An 18,170-nucleotide genomic window follows, 5' to 3' on the forward strand; every position below is an offset into this window, starting at 1 on the left:
GTATAAAAGAACGGCGAGAACTTGGAGGTGGTCGTGTTTCTGGGACTCTGCTTCCACGTCGCACTCTCACACTTCTTGCTTCTTCCCACACATTCGTTTTCATCCCGGCGGCTGAGTCGCTTGTTGTCGTTCATTCTGCAGAGCAAGTCTCTCTCACACACTCACTCTTTTCCACCCTTTTTTACAACCATGATGTTCGCTTCTCAGATCTCGAGCACCGTCCTGCTCGCTGCCAGTGCCGTCTCGGCCGGCAATGTGCTCTGGGACGGCCGGTTCAACGACTACGCCTCCGCGGCCGACCTTGACAAGTGGTCCTTCTCCAACCCGGTCGGGGAGTACCAGTACTACATCCACGGCAAGGGGGAGACGGCCGAGTACGTGGGCCTGTCGGCGGACTTCAAGAACCCGGCCGACGGCGCGTCCAAGCAGGGCGTCAAGATCAGCCTGACGGACAGCGCGTTCTGGAACGGGCAGAACATGCGCCGGACCGAGCTGATCCCGCAGACCAAGGCGGCCATCAACAAGGGCAAGGTCTACTACCACTTCAGCATGAAGCGGTCCGAGACCAACGCCCCCGTGGCCAACCGCGAGCACCAGATCGCCTTCTTCGAGAGCCACTTCACCGAGATGAAGGCCGGCTCCAACGGCGACGCGGACCCGGCCCTGCGCTGGTTCGCCGACAGCAAGTCCCAGTGGGACACGGCCTGGGACGCTGACGTCTGGCACAACGTGGCCTACGAGATCGACTTCGACGCCAGCACCGTTGGTCTCTGGCACTCGACCGGTGCCGATGCCCTGAAGCAGGTCGTGAAGCCCGTCAAGGCCAGCACGTCCAGCAACGGTGCCGACTGGCATCTGGGTATGCTGGAGCTGCCCGGAAGCGGCTCCACCGACGAGAACGAGGATATGTAAGTTGCGAACCCGCCCCGATCTAAGAGCCTTCTGAGCAGAAGTTCCTTTTTTGCTGACTTGAGTTTCTAGCTTCTTCTCCGGTGTTTACATTGAGAGCGGCGACTTGACCACCGCCATCGGTTCCGGTAGCGCCGCCGGTTCTGCCGATGCTCCCGCTGCCGCCAAGCCCGTTGCCAGCAGCACTGCTACTGCCAAGCCCGTTGCTAGCAGCACTGCTATCGTCAAGCCTGTCGCCAGTAGCACTGCTGTCGTTTCCTCCGCTGCGCCAACAACTCTGGCGACCTCGACCAAGGCCCCCGCAACCTCCGTCGCGGCCCAGCCTACCCAGTCGGCCACCTCAACAGCGGCTCAGGCCACTGCTACTGCCACCACCCAGCCCAAGCCCAAGTGTAAGTAATATGAGAATCAACATGTTGAGTGCTGCGATCTAACTTGCTCTCGGTAGGCCGAAAGCGAAAGGCCAGAAGCGTCAAGCGCTCTGCCTAAAGAGAGAAACGGCATGGTTTGAAGTGTCCTGCCGTCTGTCTTCCAGAAGACATCCCGACTCATCGGAGTCATATTCTCCCACCATGTAAACTAGCTAAACATGACAAATGTTTTGTTTGTACCGAGTAGACTATATACTATGCTTGTTTCTTGGCAATATTACTATTTACCATTATGAGTCCAACCGTCGGGAATTCCAAATATGATGAACAGAAATTACTTCCAGGCTCCGGCGGATGGTTAATTGCACCGGCTGGCTCGTAGAAGACACTAGCCAGCGCTGCACTTCCTCGCTTTCTCGTGATAGGGCGTGCTATGTTTCGAGACGCCCCACAAGTCGGCGCAATTGGCTGTTCCAGGGGAAAGTGTCCGAGCCCATTAGCCGCCTCGTCTCCTCCCTATAAAACGCGAAACGACCTCGGTAGTTGTCGCCAGGGTAAGAACAGAAATTGTCGCCCATACGGAATAACTGTTTCCATCAATCAAACAATCATCATCATGTCCGACCTGGCTATAGCGAAGCCTCTGACGCTCAAATGCGGGCTTACACTGCTAAACCGCCTGGCCAAGGCTGCTCTCGCTGAGGGATTGGCTGACAAGGATGCACTTCCTAGTAAGGCAACTAATGCCGTCTACAGCGAATGGGCGAGGGGCGGCTGGGGGTTAGTGCTGACGGGTACGTACCTCATACATCACATGCACATCCCATACCTACCTTCCAGTATAACATTGATTACCTACTTCTATACAGCCTATTATTCTGCATTAAACAACATTGCTTTTTCCGCGGGCCGATTGCATACTAACACTGCTACGATGTAGGCAATGTCGACGTCGACACCCAATATGTCGGCGACAAGCTCAACGCCGCCTACAACCACGAGCTGGACCGCGCCGCCCTGCTCGAGGTCTGGAAGGGCTGGGCGCTGTCGTGTAACCCGGACGGCGCCACCCCCACCGTCGTCCAGATCAATCACCCGGGCCGCCAGTCGCACCGGGGCGCCGGCTCGCGGGGGCTCTTCGCCCCGTCTATTGCGCCCAGCGCCGTGCCCCTCGACTTCGGCTCGGGATTGCTGGCCCGCCTCATGGGCGCCCTCGTCTTTGGCACGCCGCGCGAGATGACCGTCGATGAGATCCGGCATGTTGTGGGTCGCTTCGCGGAGACGACGAAGTTGGCGGCTGAGGCTGGGTTTGCGGGGGCGGAGATTCATGCTGCGCATGGCTACCTGTAAGTAGCTTTCCCCTCCCTTCCTTCGGGAACGAACAAAGGAAGGCAAACTAACCAAACCCCAACCCGTCTCCCAGGCTCGCGCAGTTCCTCTCCGAGAAGTCCAACAAGCGCACCGACGCCTACGGCGGCTCGCCCGCCGCGCGCGCCAAGATCGTCGTCGAGATCATCCAGGCCATGCGCGCCGCGGTGCCTTCGGGGTTCTGCATCGGCATCAAGCTCAACTCGGCGGACCACCAGTCGCCTGAGGAGCTGAAGGCCTGCCTGGAGCAGCTTCGGCTCATCGCCGAGGCGGGCGTCGACTTTGTCGAGGTCAGCGGGGGCACGTACGAGAATCCCCTTGTAAGTCGCTTGACTACTCTGCTGCTTTCTTCTTATCTTTTCCCGCGGTCAGCGCGCGTAAATGCGATACGGTCGGTACAAATCTAACACAAAAACTGCGATTAGATGAGCACAGGCACAGCCGAAACCGCCACTGCCGTTCCCGCTGACGACTGCGCCGAGAAGCAGCCCCAGAAGTCGGAGCGCACCAAAGCCCGCGAGGCCTTCTTCCTCGAGTTCGCGAGCGCGGTCCGCAGCGAGATCGGCAACGACGTACCGCTGATGGTCACAGGCGGCTTCCGGTCGCGCGCAGGCATGGAAGCCGCGCTGGCCGGCGGGGGTTGCGACCTGATCGGCATCGGCCGCCCCGCGACGGTGAATCCCGCGTTCCCCAAGAAGATCCTGCTGAACCCCGACGTGAAGGACGAGGACGCCAGCTTGTTCGTCGAGAAGATCCAGCCCGGCTGGTTCCTCAAGCTGACGGGCGTCCATGCGCTGGGCGCAGCCGCCGACAGTGTAAGTTTGAGTTCACGTTGTTTTGGATAACCCTAACCCTAACCCTAATCCATCTTACGATGCCTGGGTTCTTGGCCTTGTTGTATGGAATGATACCAGCTGACTGACACGAGCCTGTTACAGCTTCATTACAGACGCCTTCTTCAGGCCTTGGCCCATAGAGCAAAGGCTTAGTTCATCAGAGATGGGGCTTGTTTGGGCAGCGCTGTGTGGCATCTTTCTTTTGAGCGGAATGCAGATCGGAGGGTTTCTGAGATACCGTTATTATTTATGTCGCGGACTGTACGGGCTTTAGATGTTTCAGTGCTGAAAGCATATCTACTATACATTGTATTAACCACAGGGGTTTCGCCCATGGAACCTGTTCACGGCCTGGTGTTGTATTCTACCTCAGGAATATGGCAGGCCCCTTCGACCGAGTCCCCAGTGACGAACTCAACCGCCTTCCCGTGCGCACCGAACTGCGCCAGTCTCCCACCCTCCGCGGCGCCTGCGTGGTATTCTGGCCATCCCTTGCCTGCCAGCGACTCCGGGTCCGTGACGAAGTCGAGGAAGTAGTCTTGCATCACCTCCGACGTCTCGACCTCAAGCGGCGGGATCTCGCCGGGCGCGATGCCGTACGACCCAAATACCATGTACAAGTCCGAGTAGTGGTACGCGCCGAGCCACGGCACGGGCCCGAGGTTGGGGAAGTCGCCCGCCCAATGGTAGCGGTACGTCGCGAGGCCCAGGCCGTCGCGCGCCACGCTCGACTCGTGGCTCGGACACACGAAGCGCAGGGTCCCCTTGACGACCGTCTCCTCCGAGGGGCCCTCGGTGTAGTTCGCCAGGGGCACGTACGCGAGGGCCGAGCCCTCGCGCGCCGTGGTGCCGATGACGGAGGGGATCTTGGCCACTTTGCCGTCGAGATAGCGCTGCGTGTAGTTGGCGAACACCCACTTCTCGTCCGGCTGGCTGCTGAACGTCAGGGGCGGCTGCGACGGGTCCACGAGCGTCGAGTTGTCCTGGTACTGGCCGACGAAGTTGCTGATGCGCTGGAAGGAGACGCGGCGCATACATTCGAGCTCCTTTTTCTCATTGGCGTCGCCAAAGTCGCAGCCCAACGCCTTGGCCACGAAGGTGAAGTTGGCGCCCTCGTGGTCGCGGCTCCCGAAGCTGCTGATCAGCGCGGACCCGGAGCTCGTAATGGCCGCGCGCACGAGCGGGTCCTCGGGGAACGCGAACAAGTACTCGTCGGCGGCGATGGCGCCGGCCGACTGGCCCCAGAGCGTCATGCGCTCCGGGTCGCCCCCAAAGGCCGCGATGTTCTCGGCCACCCACTCGACGGCGGCACGCTGGTCCTGGCGGCCGAAGTTGCCGTTTCCGTCAAGCCCGCGGGCGTGCGGGTTGCCGAAGATGTTGACGCGGTAGTTGGTCGTCACGACGATGTGCCGCTGCGAGCGGTGGACCCATTGGGACGGTAGCTGCGTCGGGATGTTGACGCCGCCGGTCTGGTCGCCGCCTCCCCGTCAAGTACTTCACGATCAGGTTGCCTGTGATGTTCAAACCCCATACTGCCGGGATCGCCGACACGTATTGGGCGCACGAGGGCCCGTAGGTGGTGCTGTCAACCACCTCGCTGGAGTCATCGAGACGCTCCGGTGATGCCCATCTCAAGGGACCAACCGGAGGCTTAAGTCCACGTATGTCAGTGCTCTGGGCTGTGGAAGGAACACGAAAACACATACCTTGGCATACGGGATGTATTTGAACTGTCTGACATCCGGATAGGTATCGTTATAGTCTCCAACAAACGTGCCAGTCCTGGTCTGGACAGTCAAACGAGGATCATGTAGACCTAAATATGGGGAAGAGTCTGTAGACGCCCAGGCGAGACCCGCGAGGGTGAGGGTTGACAAAACCGAACCGATCATCGTCACAGTCACATCCAATGATCTGCCAGACCTTCTCAAGTTAAAGCCTGGGGCAAGTCGAGTAAAATCCAAGAGGGGCCGTAGCTCATATACAATGCCATGATGTCTGTCTAGCCGTTACCCCATTTTCCAATCACCAGACAGACATCGGCTTCCACACCGGAAGTGGCCAGTTCCAGTATAGGTGAATATACAACCAGCCAATGGTGTCTTGCGGGGTTCCTAAGACCCGCGATCCACTGCTTGACTAATAGTAACACTCACCCCCATCCTGCCTTCGTGATCCTGTCGTACGGAAGCTGATAGTGCTTCCCCAATCCTGTCGCTGTTACAATAATGCATCATCATTCACTGTATGCCTTCATATCTGTCACCGATGCTTTAGACTGATCCATTGTGAGGACTGAACGCATTTGCTGCTTCGATTGTTATCGTGAGGTTGCGCCGGAGGCTGGGGGTATGTACTGGTTTTCTCGTGAATATTTATCCCCATACCCCATGCTGATCCACAAAACCACGGAGATAATGCCGGTACTTTTGGCGGGCCAGTTCGCATCGTGACCGACTTTGCCAGCAAGCTCATCTTAAACCCCTCAAAGGACGAGGGTGGGATGAGTGCAGATCACCGCAGATGTTTAAGTCAATACTGAATGGAAGTAGAGCTCCATATGGAGGAGCTCGTCGCAGCGTGCTCACGCATACATGTTTCAAGGAGTAGGACGATGAGTAATTGAGGTATCAATTAAGTCATCCATCGCAACGAATGCATCCAAATTAAACAAGAATCAAAATTCATTGGCTCCCTTGTCCCTTCAGACCTGAAGCAAGCCTTGACTTCGAGTACGGAGGCTTGCAACAGGATTCTGACCTCGCTGTAATCATCTACTAGTACATACCGCATAACTGTGAACAATGACAGCAAGAAACTCTTCGTGCCCTCATGTTCCGCGACATTGGGTTGCAGTGAAGCCCCCAAGAACAAACCCCTAGCAATCGTAGTGATCGTATAGCCCATCACTCTTCTTAATGGAAATCATCTCCAGATCAAGGACGAGATATCGATCAAGCTGTCTTCTTCCATTGGGTGTAGGCACCAATCAAACTGCTGACAGTACCGGCCAAGCCTACAAATCCGTCGTCGAAGCTAGTCCATGCCAGAGCAGAGGTAGGGATGGCCAAATCGCACAGGTCGGAGAGAAGCTGAAGCTGGCTGGTGTTTCGCTCACTATTGCAAGAGTTAATCAGTACGGCGTCTCAACCTCAACGAACGAACAGAGCGGGCGAAGACTTACATGGCAATGCGCTTGGCCTCAACGACACCCTCGCCCTCCTTCTTGTCCACCTTGGCCTCGCGCTCGCGCAGGCGGTACAGGGTGTAGAACTGGGCGACGACGCTGCACATGAGGCCCATGGCCCAGAAGCGGTAGGCCTCGCGCTGCGCGCGCGGGGCGCCCTGCCACTTGCGGACGCCGAGGGAGTCGAGGACGGTGGCGGCGTCGAAGGTGAGGTAGCCGGCGTAGCCGAGCTGGCGGCCGACGGCGGCGTAGCGGAGGACGGGGTCCATGGTGGCCTTGGCGTCGGCGGCGGTGGCGGCGGCCTTGAAGTGCTCGACGTTCTTGCCGACGCGCATCAGCTTGCGCGCGAGCCCGAACTGCTTCTTGATGGCGTCAAAGGGCGCGATCTCCCCCTTGGTCCCGTTGGTGCGCAGCAGGTACCACGCGTAGAAGCGCGAGAAGTACTGCAGCGTGCGCAGGACCTTGTCGCGGCCCGCCGTCGTCGCGACGAACTTGAGGTAGTGCGACACCGAGGGGTGGTAGATGAGGGCGTCGGCGACCATCTTGGGCGGTGGGTGGCTGGGTCGAATCAATCAATCAAGGAGTCGTCGCGAAGGGAGGTCTACCTGGGTTGATGGGGCGCTGTATGAGATGCTCGGGATGGCGCCAATGACGTTTTGATGGAGGAAGTCTAGAAAATACAAAGTCGGGTTTGATTAAAATAGGGATAAGTGAAGTCGGAAACGCATGAGCAGATTGGATGTAGGTGGCTCGCTTCTTTACTTGGTTGAGATCGTCATTTTCATGAGACAACTCCAACTCCTTTGCCTTTCAGCTAAGTATTGACATTGACTGGTCGTTAATCGACAACCCGGCCAAAACCATCTGACGCTGGACTGATTGCAAGCACATGCCGAGGTCCACCGAGGTATTGAAACCAAGCGGCAAGTGTTAGACGGATCGTGCTTGGGCTGACTCTGGCATCTGGGCCACACTCTGCCTCTGGCTCTGCCGCTGTGGCCCCCTTCTGCTGGCCCATTCTGCTGGCCCATTCTGCTGGCCCAACCGAGCTGCGTGTCTTAGATAAGCCCCCGCTATGTGTCACTGCTCGTTTTGTGCATATCACCGACAGCCCCCGTCAACCGCCAATTGCGGAACAACCTGCCCGATCTCCGACGGTACCTCGAACAATTTGTTGCATCGCGCATTTGATGTGTCTGTGCTGGTACAGCTCCACGACCCGGAAATCGAATATCGAGACCTTTCTCGCAGCCAATGCCATAAGACCGCATTGGGAGACGAGATGGCTTCCAAGCTGAGTCCCTGGGGGCATGCCGCTCCCTCACCCTCCGCACACGGTCAATCCTTCAGCATGCAGAACGGAAAACCGCCGCTCCCTTCCACATCGCCCGGCGGGGACTGGCCGACAACACCACCTCGAGAGATCCCCCGTCGGGCTCGGACGGCGCGCTGCCTCCCTCGATGGCCGGACAATCCTCGGTCGAAAAACCATACACAATCCCGCCTCCGGAGCAGTTTGCGCCCAATTGGCTGAACGCCGACGCCATTGCGAAGCTGGAGCAGGTGGCGGCGGGCGAGGACTTGTACGACGAGGACGTGGGCCTGAAGTTCGGCAAGCTGGATGAGTTGCCTGGAAAGAACGATCACTTGCAGAAGCGATACCCTGAGGTGATAGACCAGGTTACCAAGCTGCTCATGCGGGACGGCAAGCTCAGCAAAGCCCAAAGGGTAAGGATACCATTACTGTTCTAGAACAAAGCCATTGCTAGCTGCCGAAGGATAATTCAAAAGAGCGAGAGGCTAACATATGTTTTTTCCCCTTATAGGACATGTCCTTGATCCTCAACTTCCTCCGCACATCATCGGCACCAAAGGTGTCTCCTCTTCGGCCGCTTCTTCCGGGCGCGCCACCGGCCCACACACTTCCGTTGAACCCGGTACTCTATCTTACTCTGGCCATCGACAGTGTGGCACCGCTCCTGCGGGTCCGGAACATGAAGGGTATGGCCGGTGGCGGTAACGCGCTCGAGCTTCCCGAGCCCATGGCCGCCCGGCAACGAAGACGTGTGGCCGTCATGTGGATTCTGGACGCCGTGAACAAGAAGAAGTCAAAGGGCAGTGGACGTGCCATGTTCGCGCACAGAGTGGCGGAGGAGATTATCTCAGTCATAGAGGGCCGATCGACCGTGTGGGATAGGCGGCAGAACGTGCACAAGCTGGGTACTGCTGCACGAGCGAACTTGAACCACCCGGCCCTGCTGGCCAAGCGGAGAAAGTAAACTTGCTGTGTTGGCTGTATAAATAAAAAACTCATGGAAAACCACGTTCACCAGCGCATTCGGAATGGTGTAGGATTTAGGCACGATGTACATACCTACCTACTCTTGTACTCATATCAGCAGCATTTGGGATCTCGGAGCATCTAGACAGCTGAGGCCAGGGCTTCGACCAAAATACACACAAAGATTACAAGTACACAGTATCAAATCCCGTGATCCGGCGGAGACTTGGTGAAGCTTCGTTCCGACTAGATGTTGAGGTCCGATGAAACGTCTCAGCATTAGACAGGCGAGGTGTACTCTTTCTTTCCTGGCTGACGCGCCACATGGTATGGAATTGAGGCCAGTGAAGGCGTGGCTCACGAACGCAAAATCGCTACGAGGCAGGAAGAACCTATCAAAAAGTTAGCCAAGCCGAGAACATACGAATATACAAAACCCATTTATTATTGAACCCCTGAAAGTTGCCAGTAGCAAATGGCATTCACTTTTAGTTCAACGTTAGAAACTAAAGGCATCTCAACAACTTCTTTTCTAGTACATCTTCAGTGAGCACCAAATCAGGAACAAAAACAATGTCGAGGCAACCCATCGCACTGCCAAGTCCGCTTTAGGAGGCAAAAGGCACCTTGGCGCGAATATCGAAGAACCAGGCTGTCGGCTTGACAATGTCTAGTCATTCTAACAATACGAGTCAAGCGTTAGAAACTTCGCCTCCGGTTTTTCCATACCGAGCTGCCCCTTTTTCAAATCCGAACGTCGAACAAACGAGGACGTTTACACAGCCCAAATCGAATGTATATCTGTTGAGACGTATATATGCATTGATTTATTGTTGTTCACATGGCCAAACAAGTCAGTTTGACAGCATGAGTACTAGCAATACCATGCCTGGCCTCCGAGCAGCAGGCAACAGAACCCTGATACATCCATACACCCAGTATATGGTAGCGAACTAGTCGTGGCTGTAGCTATACGGTATCTTCCGCCTTTTATTGGTAAAGAGGGGAGGCTACTTACTCACTGGCAAATATATTGCAAACCTCCGAAATGCCGTGAGCAGGAATGCCTTAATAGACCATTTGACGTATGTGCGTACTCCGAAGGCTGAGCTCTGGCGCCAGCCTGTTCTCGTGAGCCCACCGCCCCCGCGTTTATAGACTTTCCATTGCCGATTCAGGGGGTATGCTGGTTCTACCAGACACAGCCCCTTTTCAGCAATGTCGGGCAACTTTCGCACTATTCACGGGCCAAAGAAGGCATAACGAATGATATATCCCTGGTCGCTCACTTCGTTCATTGCATAGTCAGAATACCTTGTGGCATTGATGTAACAAAAGTCCATATGTAAGGTTCATGATCCAATGATCTCGTATAGCATCGCTTTGGTGTAACGCTGTGGCTAATGCTGTAAGGTTCTTCCGCAGACTGCATGCGGGCAAAAGGGGGGTGTCAAAAAGCCGGGATAAGGTCAAAGTAAAACTACAAGAACTGCTACACAAATCCGCTGTCCCATACCATCTCTATCCCCGCTGTAGGATTTAGAGAAAATACAGCTGTAACTTTGTGTGCGCATGTGACTCCGATTGCGAATCAACGCACCTCATCCCTCCGTGGCCTTGGTGTTTCCCCATAGGTAAGCATCGTCTCGTTCGCTTTCCAACAAACATCTGACTTTGGTCTTTTCGTCATAAATTCCACGGCTCTGGCTTGTTGAGCGGCCGGCCATTGTTCGCGCGAACAAGATGCAGCTCACTGGAAGGAAACTCTCCTCCGAAACGCCAAATCAAGTTGGGACCTTCTAATCCACGCAGAAGCACAAATCAGCCATGGTGGCTGGGGAATCTTCTGCGGCTCGAATCGAGCGAAGCAACCGGGTATGTCTCCTTGCTATTGCTGTTGCAAGTCTTCTCATGCCTTGTCCTTCAGATTGGCGGTGGCATTACCATCCTCATCTTGGTACAGGCCATGCTCCTTAATGTAGTCGACCACAGCAGTGGGCACGAGGTAGTCGATGTTCATGCGGCGCTTAGATAGCAGTCTAATCTTTGTCGACGAGACCTCATTGGGGACAACCTGGGGTATGGAATAGATGTTGTCCTCCCACTCCTTCAGAGTTCCCATAGCCTCTTGCATGTCGGTACCGGCACGCTCGATAACAAAGGCGCCGTACTTGCCCAGAATATGGGCAAGATCGTCTTGGCTCCATACGCCCGGGGTGCTCATGGTCTGGATCAAGTCTGCGCCCGCCAACAGAGCAACGCAAACGGGCTGTTTCTCGCCGTCGCTGTTCTCAACACCGCCGAGGACGTTGTTGACTTCATGCTCGAAGTGATCTAATACCTTGGCAGTGGGCCTTTTATCCACCAATGCCGAGTCAGTAGCTGGCCAACGTATGATTGGCAGTATATGGCAGATCAACTCACATGTATTCGGAGTGCATAGCCTCCCAGGGGTCCACCATCAGGTAATCGGTGGTCTGTGTCCTCGTCTGGAGAGCCAATTCTGCCATGCGTAGGCGGTGGTGGGCAGGAGCCAGCCCGACCTTCTTGTAGGCATCGCCGACAGGCGAAAGGTAAGTACCGATGACGGTGAAGTTTGTGTTGCTCTTGACATAGTCGTGCGCAAGCGAAAACATGCGCAGGTGTAGGAAGGTGATGGGCGAGAAGCTGCCGCAGGCGACAAGGACCAAGGGCGTCTTGCCGGGCTCGATGTGGCCCGTCTGCAGGCGGCTCGTGGGGAAATGGTAGTTCTCTAGCGACATGTTGGCTGTTGGTGAGGACGGGGAGTCTGCTGAGGACGATGTGGTTGTGTGGTCCGAAGCCATGGCGTCTGAAAGGATGTGTTTGCTTTTATCTAGTGCGGCGGTTTGCGGGCGCTGGCTTGCAGTGAAAGCCAAGCCGTCGGGTGCGTGTGTGGGTGCAGGCCAGGCAGATGTCGTCGGGGACCGCGGCAGTTATGAACGTGGACAACGAGGGGCAAGCGATGACGAATCTCTGGCTTGCTTCTGATCTTGATCGGAAGTGCGGGTGGATGATAAGATAAGATCTGAGCAAAAGCAATCGGGAACCCTTCGGTCGGGAAAGGTATAAGCACTGGAGGTATGTATGTGTTGGGCTGGATTCGCCGTGAATGGGTTGATGGGCTGATGGGCAGAAGAGTCACCCAAAGTCCACTAGTACGGGGGAATGAGGGATGGTATTAAATGTATGGTCAAAAGGAAAGTCGTCTCTCCACTGGGCTCGGCTGTTGGGAACTGAAGGTCTGCTGAAAGAGGGATCGAGCGAGAGAGAGCTGCGAGACTATCGTTTATTAAGCCAGTGAGTGCAGCGCCTGAATCAAGATGGGTCCAAGACCAGGCAGGCCAGGCAGGCGAAAGTGGGCGGCGGCGGACACCGGGCGGATTGCGGATTTGCGGATGACAGTGGGCAGTGGGCAGGTCAGGTCGATGCCCTTTGTTTGGCCACAGGGTCCTTGAGGCCTTGAGCTGCCCCCCCGATCAGCAATGCACGCACTGTATGTACAATGGAGGAACGCCCACTTGAGCGTTCTAGACGGGGTTCTCGCTGCTGGGGGTGCAGTTGCCTGCGTGGCACCGTGTTACGACGCTGCCTCACGGATCACTGCCAAGCTGCCTCGAGGATGAACCAAACCAACCTTGGAAGCCCTGAGAGCCTTCGGCCCTGGAACTTACGGGGTGCAGCACACGTCGCACAGAACTCAGGAGCTCAGGTATTCACCTCCCCTTGAGGTAAGTAAGCTTTAGTAGAGAAGGTTAGGCAGGCGACTGCGCCGTAGCTAGCTGCATGGAGGCTAGCCAGGTAGGATGGACGTCACTGAGTTGCCCTGCCTACCTAACCTACGTACACAACTTTAACTTTCGAGATGGGATGGCTGCTCTGGATATACCTAGTAAACACGAGACATAACATTAGTCACCCGCCTGCTCGATCCCCTATCCTGTTTCTGCAGATCTGGTATGGTGCTCTTCAGGCGTCGCGCTGCTAGGCATTTATTTGCCAGCAAGAAACCCTCCCCAAATCCGTTGCAGTTTGGTTTGGTGGCGTCCAGGCCAAAGAACCCAACCCCTGCCGGGCTAGTAGGATACAAAACAGACAAAGAGGCGTGTGACCCTTTTCGAAAGCGGACGAACGGCATGCAAGACGGCGGATGCTGATGATCTATTCCCTTGTGTATCTAAGGCAGGCATTGAGCCATGACGAGACTTGAAACGGAGTGAAACTTCTGGGGACGGGACGAAATGGATATGACCATCGAATCGCAGCAGAAGGTGGAAGGGGTCGTCAACTAACCTACCAACTAATACAGTATGCAGCATGTTGCGTATAGCGACTGGGGCACAAACTGGAGCAAAAAAACACCCGTAACCTGTCCAGGCCAGCCACTCAACTTATACCGTCCCGGTGCGACCCTGCCAGCCTGCCAGCCTGCCCGCCCTTCGCTGGCCCGCAGGCCCAGATGGCTGAAAAGAAACGCAATCGCAACCGTTCGGTGCCCATATCAACTACCACCACTCGCCCTTAGTTGCCCTCCTCTCCCCCATCCGAGATCCCCCTCTGCCCCTTTCGCTTGCCCGTGGCCATCCACGTCCCCCTGTTGCCTGTCCCCTCTCCCCTCTCTGCCCTCCGCTCGCGAAACGACGCCCCACGCGAGACTCTGGGCGCATTGCCTTTGTCCAGTGAGTGCTCGAGCGCTAAAACGCCATGTATCTCGGGAGGAGCACCGGAGCTTTTCAAGTGGAGCGATATACCCAGGCAGGGAACTTTACTAAGTCGCCCCGATAGCGGGGTGGCCGTCCTCCATTTCCTGGCCTGTGATGAGAAATTTTTTGCATTTCGCCGTGTTGAACAGCCCATTCTCCAGGGAAAGCTTCCTTTCGTCGGGCGGCATTGGGGCTATTTCAAATAAGACCATCAAGTTTCGCATCTGCTGTTGCACGGGATTTGGTATGGCGGTGGGATAAACAGACAGACACCGACCGATTCGTCAATGCAGAGCCCCTCCCTCATAACTCATCATACTCTACACCGAAACTGCACACTGCAATCTTTACGTAGAAGGAAGGAATTGCCGCAAAAGAGGCATCGAAAAAACTACTCGTTTACGTAGTGCGTGATTTCATCTTACTCAGAAGGTGATCTCACAATTATGTGTGTTTTTCTGCCCACAAGGTCAAAAAACCATTGGAGTGTTGTATAACAATCTTTAAATAAATAAATATTATAATATATTAAAAACCAGTGTGTAATTTAAAGACGAATCTTGAGCAAGCAGACAACTTAGGTAGACATAAAGTTAGCGACAGTGTTTCTGCCAATCACATTCATACGATGTAAACTACATATCCAGTCTAGTCTACTAAGTATTTATACAGTCATTCGGCTACCCATCCCTTGCCAGGCACCTTCCTTTGCGTGATCTTCTTGACCGGTAGAGGCCACCCCTGGCCACCGGTCCCCTCAGCCCTTAGATACGGGACGGCCCAGATCTCCCTTACCGATGGGTCATTGGTCTTGATCTCTTTGATGGGTTTTCCATAGGTGATGAGAGGGGTGCCCTTGGCCAAAGCTGCCAGCTGCGCGCCCGTAACGTTCGTCAGCGCCAGCATTCTAGTTTTAGGCCTCTTCGTTGCATCAACAGACGGTGCTTGCCGTTGGAGATGCGAGTACACGATATACTCTGGCAGTTCTTGTGTGCTACGGTGCGCAAGAGAGGACGAGGGGTGTATGTAGACCAGCTTATCTGCATCATCTTGGGTGTCGAGGGGATGCAGAGGGATGTATGGGACATCGATAGCACGCCCCGGTCTTCTCTGCAGCTCTGGGGCACAGGTGCTAGGTCACCACGAATCGCGACTTGGTCAATGAAGCCAGCCGCCACCATCTGCTTCAGGGCAGCGATTTGCTTTGCGCTGGGCCGGTCCAGTTTCTCCTGGAAAGTGAGATTGGCGAAGGCCGGTATATCTTTCTGCAGAAGATTCGTTATCTGCCGGCGTAGCTTCTGGGACTCGCTCAAGCCTTTAAACCTCGCGAAGTGGTCTTCACACCATTTCTCAGTGGGGTCATGGGCAAATTCTCCAACTGCTTGAAGCAGTTTGATTGCGTCAGAGGTGTCGTCGAGTGATCGGAAATTCCTGTGAACTTCATTGTACCGTTTTCGTATCTGCTGCTGCTCTGTTTCGGCTATCACGTCATCGTTCGTTCGGTATGCACCCTCTTCTCGTTCGGCGAGGGCTGGTATTGCTTGAGTCTCGGGTATGAAAATATCTGCTACCGAGAGTCCGGACACGAGAGCAATCGTGTAAGGCATGCAGTCGTGGAGGTGCCCGACAAGCAGAATCCGAGCAAAACGAGGCGGCAGCGGGAAACGTGCCATCGTGGCTCCGATATCCGTTGCCTGGCCCTCTGGAGTAACTGCGGAGAGATACTTAAGGAGCTTCTCAGCTTTCGCAAGACTTTGCCGCTCGGGTGGTGTGGGAAAGGGGAAGTTAACGACATGCTGTAACCTCATTGCTTTCAGCTGAAGAACCACACCCTCTATTGGCATTCTCAGAAGCTCTGGGTCTGCAAATTCCCTGAAGTCTCTCTCGTAGACTGCTGATGAGAAGAGTCGGTAGCAATGTCCTGGCCCTGTCCTTCCTGCTCGTCCAGCCCTTTGGTTGGCGCTCGCTTTACTGACCCAGCTGATTTCATAGCTTTGAACACCATTATCCTTGTCAAAGCGCCGCTCCTTCGACCGGCCACAGTCAAAGACGTATTGAATGCCTGGGATAGTCAAACTTGTCTCTGCCACATTTGTCGCCAGGATGATTTGTCGTGACCCCTCAGGTGGCGGATCAAATACTTTCATCTGCTCCTTTGTTGGAAGAAGGGAGTAAAGTGGTAAGATGTGCATTTTCAGAGGCCCAGTACCTCCTTGCTGATCCGGAATGTCAAATTCCGTGTCGTCTTCTTCGTTTTCTTCATCATCGACGTCGTCGACTATTTCGACTTCATCGTAGTCGTCTTGGGTAGTGTCGTTTGTGTTGCCAAACTCAATGTCCTCCACTTCCAGAGGCGCATCGTTAGCCGAAATGCGAACTTTTGGGTACGCTGCAGAGTTTAAACCCGTTGATGAAGACTTCAGCAACTTGCTCAAGCGTGATATCTCATCATGGCCAGTCAAGAAAACAAGGAAGCCACCCGGGGGCAACTTGCGATGCCCTCTGAGTATCTTCTTGTAAGCTTCTTCCACGTAGTCGTGGCGCGTCTGGCGAGCGAAATGTGTCGTGACCGGGAACTGTCGCCCTTCTACATCAAGAACAGGCGGAGGCGATGGGAATAGCACCGGGTTCTTCGTCAGATCATCTATGCGCAATGTCGCAGACATGATAATAAGCTTCAGTGGCATGATGTTTTTGTCTTCTACCGCCATCTCCTCTCGTAACTTCACCACACGACTGAGCATTCCGATGAGAATGTCTGTGTTGACACTCCTCTCGTGTGCCTCGTCAATGATAACTGCCGAGTATTTCTTCAGGGAAATGTCGTTGGAAACTTCTCGAAGCAGAACACCGTCGGTCATGAATTTCACAGCCGTGTTATCATCTGCGGTACCCTCAAATCGGATCTGGTACGCCACTTTGTGGGAGTGGTTTCCCAGCTCTTGGCTCACTCGCTTCGACATGCTCACGGCCGCGACCTTTCTTGGCTGCGTAACTCCGATCAAGCCAGGCGTAGGCGAATCTGGCGAGCCGTAACCTGCCTCGAAGAGGAACTGCGGCACTTGTGTGGTCTTTCCGGAACCTGTAGCTCCGCAGATAACGACAACATTGTTATTGTGAATAGCCTCCATGATCTTCTGTTCCTCGGCTACGACTGGCAACTTCAATCGCGCTTCCTGGATTTCGGCCTGCCGCGTGACTGGGACAGCAAAGGCCTTTCGTGCAACATTCGTCGTGGGCTGGAGTTCAAGTGGCAAAGGCTCTTGCTCCAATGGACGGGGCTCGAAATTCGCCGGTCGTGGTATGTCAAGGAGCATGGCATTCGACTCCACTGGTGTATACCCCATTGCCTCGTTGCGTTGCTGATGCGCCCAAGCTTTGAATGCAGAGGACCTCTGCTTCGTATCTGGCTCTCCATCCTCATCACTATCGTCCTCGTCCTCGTCATCGGATGACCCGGTTTCCTCATTTTCACTGCTTGAGTCCTCCTCCATGCCGGATCCTTGGTCATCTGGCTCATTCTCAGAGCTGAATCCCTTCCACTCATCATCTTCAGACTCTGAGTCTGAGTCCGATTCTTCTTGGTGAACGGGCTCTGGGTGGGCTACCTTCGGTGCTGCAAGGCTGGCCTTGGCTTTTACTCCACCTCGCTTCTGTCGCTTTTTGATGACTGGTCGGCCCTCGTCGTCTACATCAAGGGGCCGCTTCAGACCAGATCCAGCAGCCGGTTGAACTGGAGTGGCTTCTGAGGCTTGCGGTTTGCTCAGTTGCGCTTCATCCTGGCTGGAAGCTGCCGGTGTGTGCTTCTGTGGTAAAGTCTCTTCATTGCTCTCAGGTGCAGTTGGACGCTCTTCAAAGAGCTCATCGCCATGGTCGGCGATACCAGCAGCGTGCTCTCTCAAGGCGCGCTGCAAAAGCTGCTTCTTTGTCTCGGTCTTTTGGCCCAGAGTACGACTGCTTGAGAACAGACTGGTGTCGATTTTATTCTCGGCCAGTTTGGCGAGCAAAGCACGGTTTTCATCTTTCCTGATCTTGGTTTCGATGTATTTCTCTAGACGCTTGGCCTTCTTGCCGCTGATTTTGGGGCCTTCGCCCTGCAACTCCTTTCGGAGCTGTTCTTTCCTGTCATCCAATTCCTGTCTGGAGTCTTTTGTCGATTCCAGCTGATTTGAGTCTTCGGGCTGGGCCTCAGTAGATGCCTTTTGGCGCGCAAGGACTTTGTGCTTCCTCTGCCGAGGAACAAACTTTTTGACTGGCATTTTGTTCGAATACGGTTATCAAACACTTCAAGTCTAGTCTGCGAAGTTGGTTGCCATATAAGTGAAAAGGGAGAGTGGGAAAATGGTGCTAACAACTCATAATGAAGAGCATTTCCATACTTCCAAGTTCTAAATCAATCCGTCGCCTATGAAAGTGACCACTTCTGATTGATTCCTGGACATGAAATTTTGGCGGACCTAGGTGGCAGAAATCTGGGGCCCACTTGCGCTGGCCTAG

At 54.9% G+C, this 18,170-nt stretch overlaps 7 protein-coding genes across 7 annotated transcripts; 3 read left to right on the forward strand and 4 right to left on the reverse strand.

Annotated features, from left to right (window-relative positions):
* Nucleotides 1–189: 189 nt before the first annotated feature.
* PG997_006279 (uncharacterized protein) lies at nucleotides 190–1,309 on the forward strand (the record flags this gene model as incomplete). Its single annotated transcript, XM_066810594.1, has 2 exons — nucleotides 190–908; nucleotides 982–1,309. 2 exons carry the CDS (start codon nucleotides 190–192, stop codon nucleotides 1,307–1,309), a joined length of 1,047 nt encoding a protein of 348 aa, XP_066669517.1.
* A 587-nt stretch (nucleotides 1,310–1,896) lies between these two features.
* Nucleotides 1,897–3,637, forward strand: PG997_006280 (uncharacterized protein; the record flags this gene model as incomplete). Its single annotated transcript, XM_066810595.1, has 5 exons — nucleotides 1,897–2,074; nucleotides 2,221–2,626; nucleotides 2,704–2,968; nucleotides 3,074–3,463; nucleotides 3,587–3,637. The coding sequence occupies 5 exons, from the start codon at nucleotides 1,897–1,899 to the stop codon at nucleotides 3,635–3,637; spliced, it is 1,290 nt and encodes a 429-aa protein (XP_066669518.1).
* A 191-nt stretch (nucleotides 3,638–3,828) lies between these two features.
* PG997_006281 (carboxylesterase) lies at nucleotides 3,829–5,376 on the reverse strand (the record flags this gene model as incomplete). The annotated part of the gene is made up of 3 exons (XM_066810596.1): nucleotides 3,829–4,953; nucleotides 4,985–5,158; nucleotides 5,191–5,376. The coding sequence occupies 3 exons, from the start codon at nucleotides 5,374–5,376 to the stop codon at nucleotides 3,829–3,831; spliced, it is 1,485 nt and encodes a 494-aa protein (XP_066669519.1).
* Nucleotides 5,377–6,438: 1,062 nt separating this feature from the next.
* Nucleotides 6,439–7,213, reverse strand: PG997_006282 (Peroxisomal membrane protein PMP27; the record flags this gene model as incomplete). Its single annotated transcript, XM_066810597.1, has 2 exons — nucleotides 6,439–6,601; nucleotides 6,669–7,213. The coding sequence occupies 2 exons, from the start codon at nucleotides 7,211–7,213 to the stop codon at nucleotides 6,439–6,441; spliced, it is 708 nt and encodes a 235-aa protein (XP_066669520.1).
* A 724-nt stretch (nucleotides 7,214–7,937) lies between these two features.
* Nucleotides 7,938–8,950, forward strand: PG997_006283 (ribosomal protein S7 domain-containing protein; the record flags this gene model as incomplete). Its single annotated transcript, XM_066810598.1, has 2 exons — nucleotides 7,938–8,399; nucleotides 8,498–8,950. Coding segments are annotated over 2 exons (915 nt in total), but the record flags the coding sequence as incomplete, so codon positions are not given.
* A 1,911-nt stretch (nucleotides 8,951–10,861) lies between these two features.
* Nucleotides 10,862–11,777, reverse strand: PG997_006284 (uncharacterized protein; the record flags this gene model as incomplete). Its single annotated transcript, XM_066810599.1, has 2 exons — nucleotides 10,862–11,306; nucleotides 11,377–11,777. 2 exons carry the CDS (start codon nucleotides 11,775–11,777, stop codon nucleotides 10,862–10,864), a joined length of 846 nt encoding a protein of 281 aa, XP_066669522.1.
* A 2,568-nt stretch (nucleotides 11,778–14,345) lies between these two features.
* PG997_006285 (putative ECM16- DEAH-box RNA helicase) lies at nucleotides 14,346–17,932 on the reverse strand (the record flags this gene model as incomplete). The annotated part of the gene is made up of 2 exons (XM_066810600.1): nucleotides 14,346–14,783; nucleotides 14,828–17,932. 2 exons carry the CDS (start codon nucleotides 17,930–17,932, stop codon nucleotides 14,346–14,348), a joined length of 3,543 nt encoding a protein of 1,180 aa, XP_066669523.1.
* Between the last annotated feature and the right edge of the window lie 238 nt (nucleotides 17,933–18,170).

Source organism: Apiospora hydei, assembly GCF_038363865.1.
Source record: "Apiospora hydei strain CBS 114990 chromosome Unknown utg000005l_segment0_segment0, whole genome shotgun sequence".
Lineage (NCBI taxonomy): Eukaryota > Fungi > Ascomycota > Sordariomycetes > Amphisphaeriales > Apiosporaceae > Apiospora > Apiospora hydei.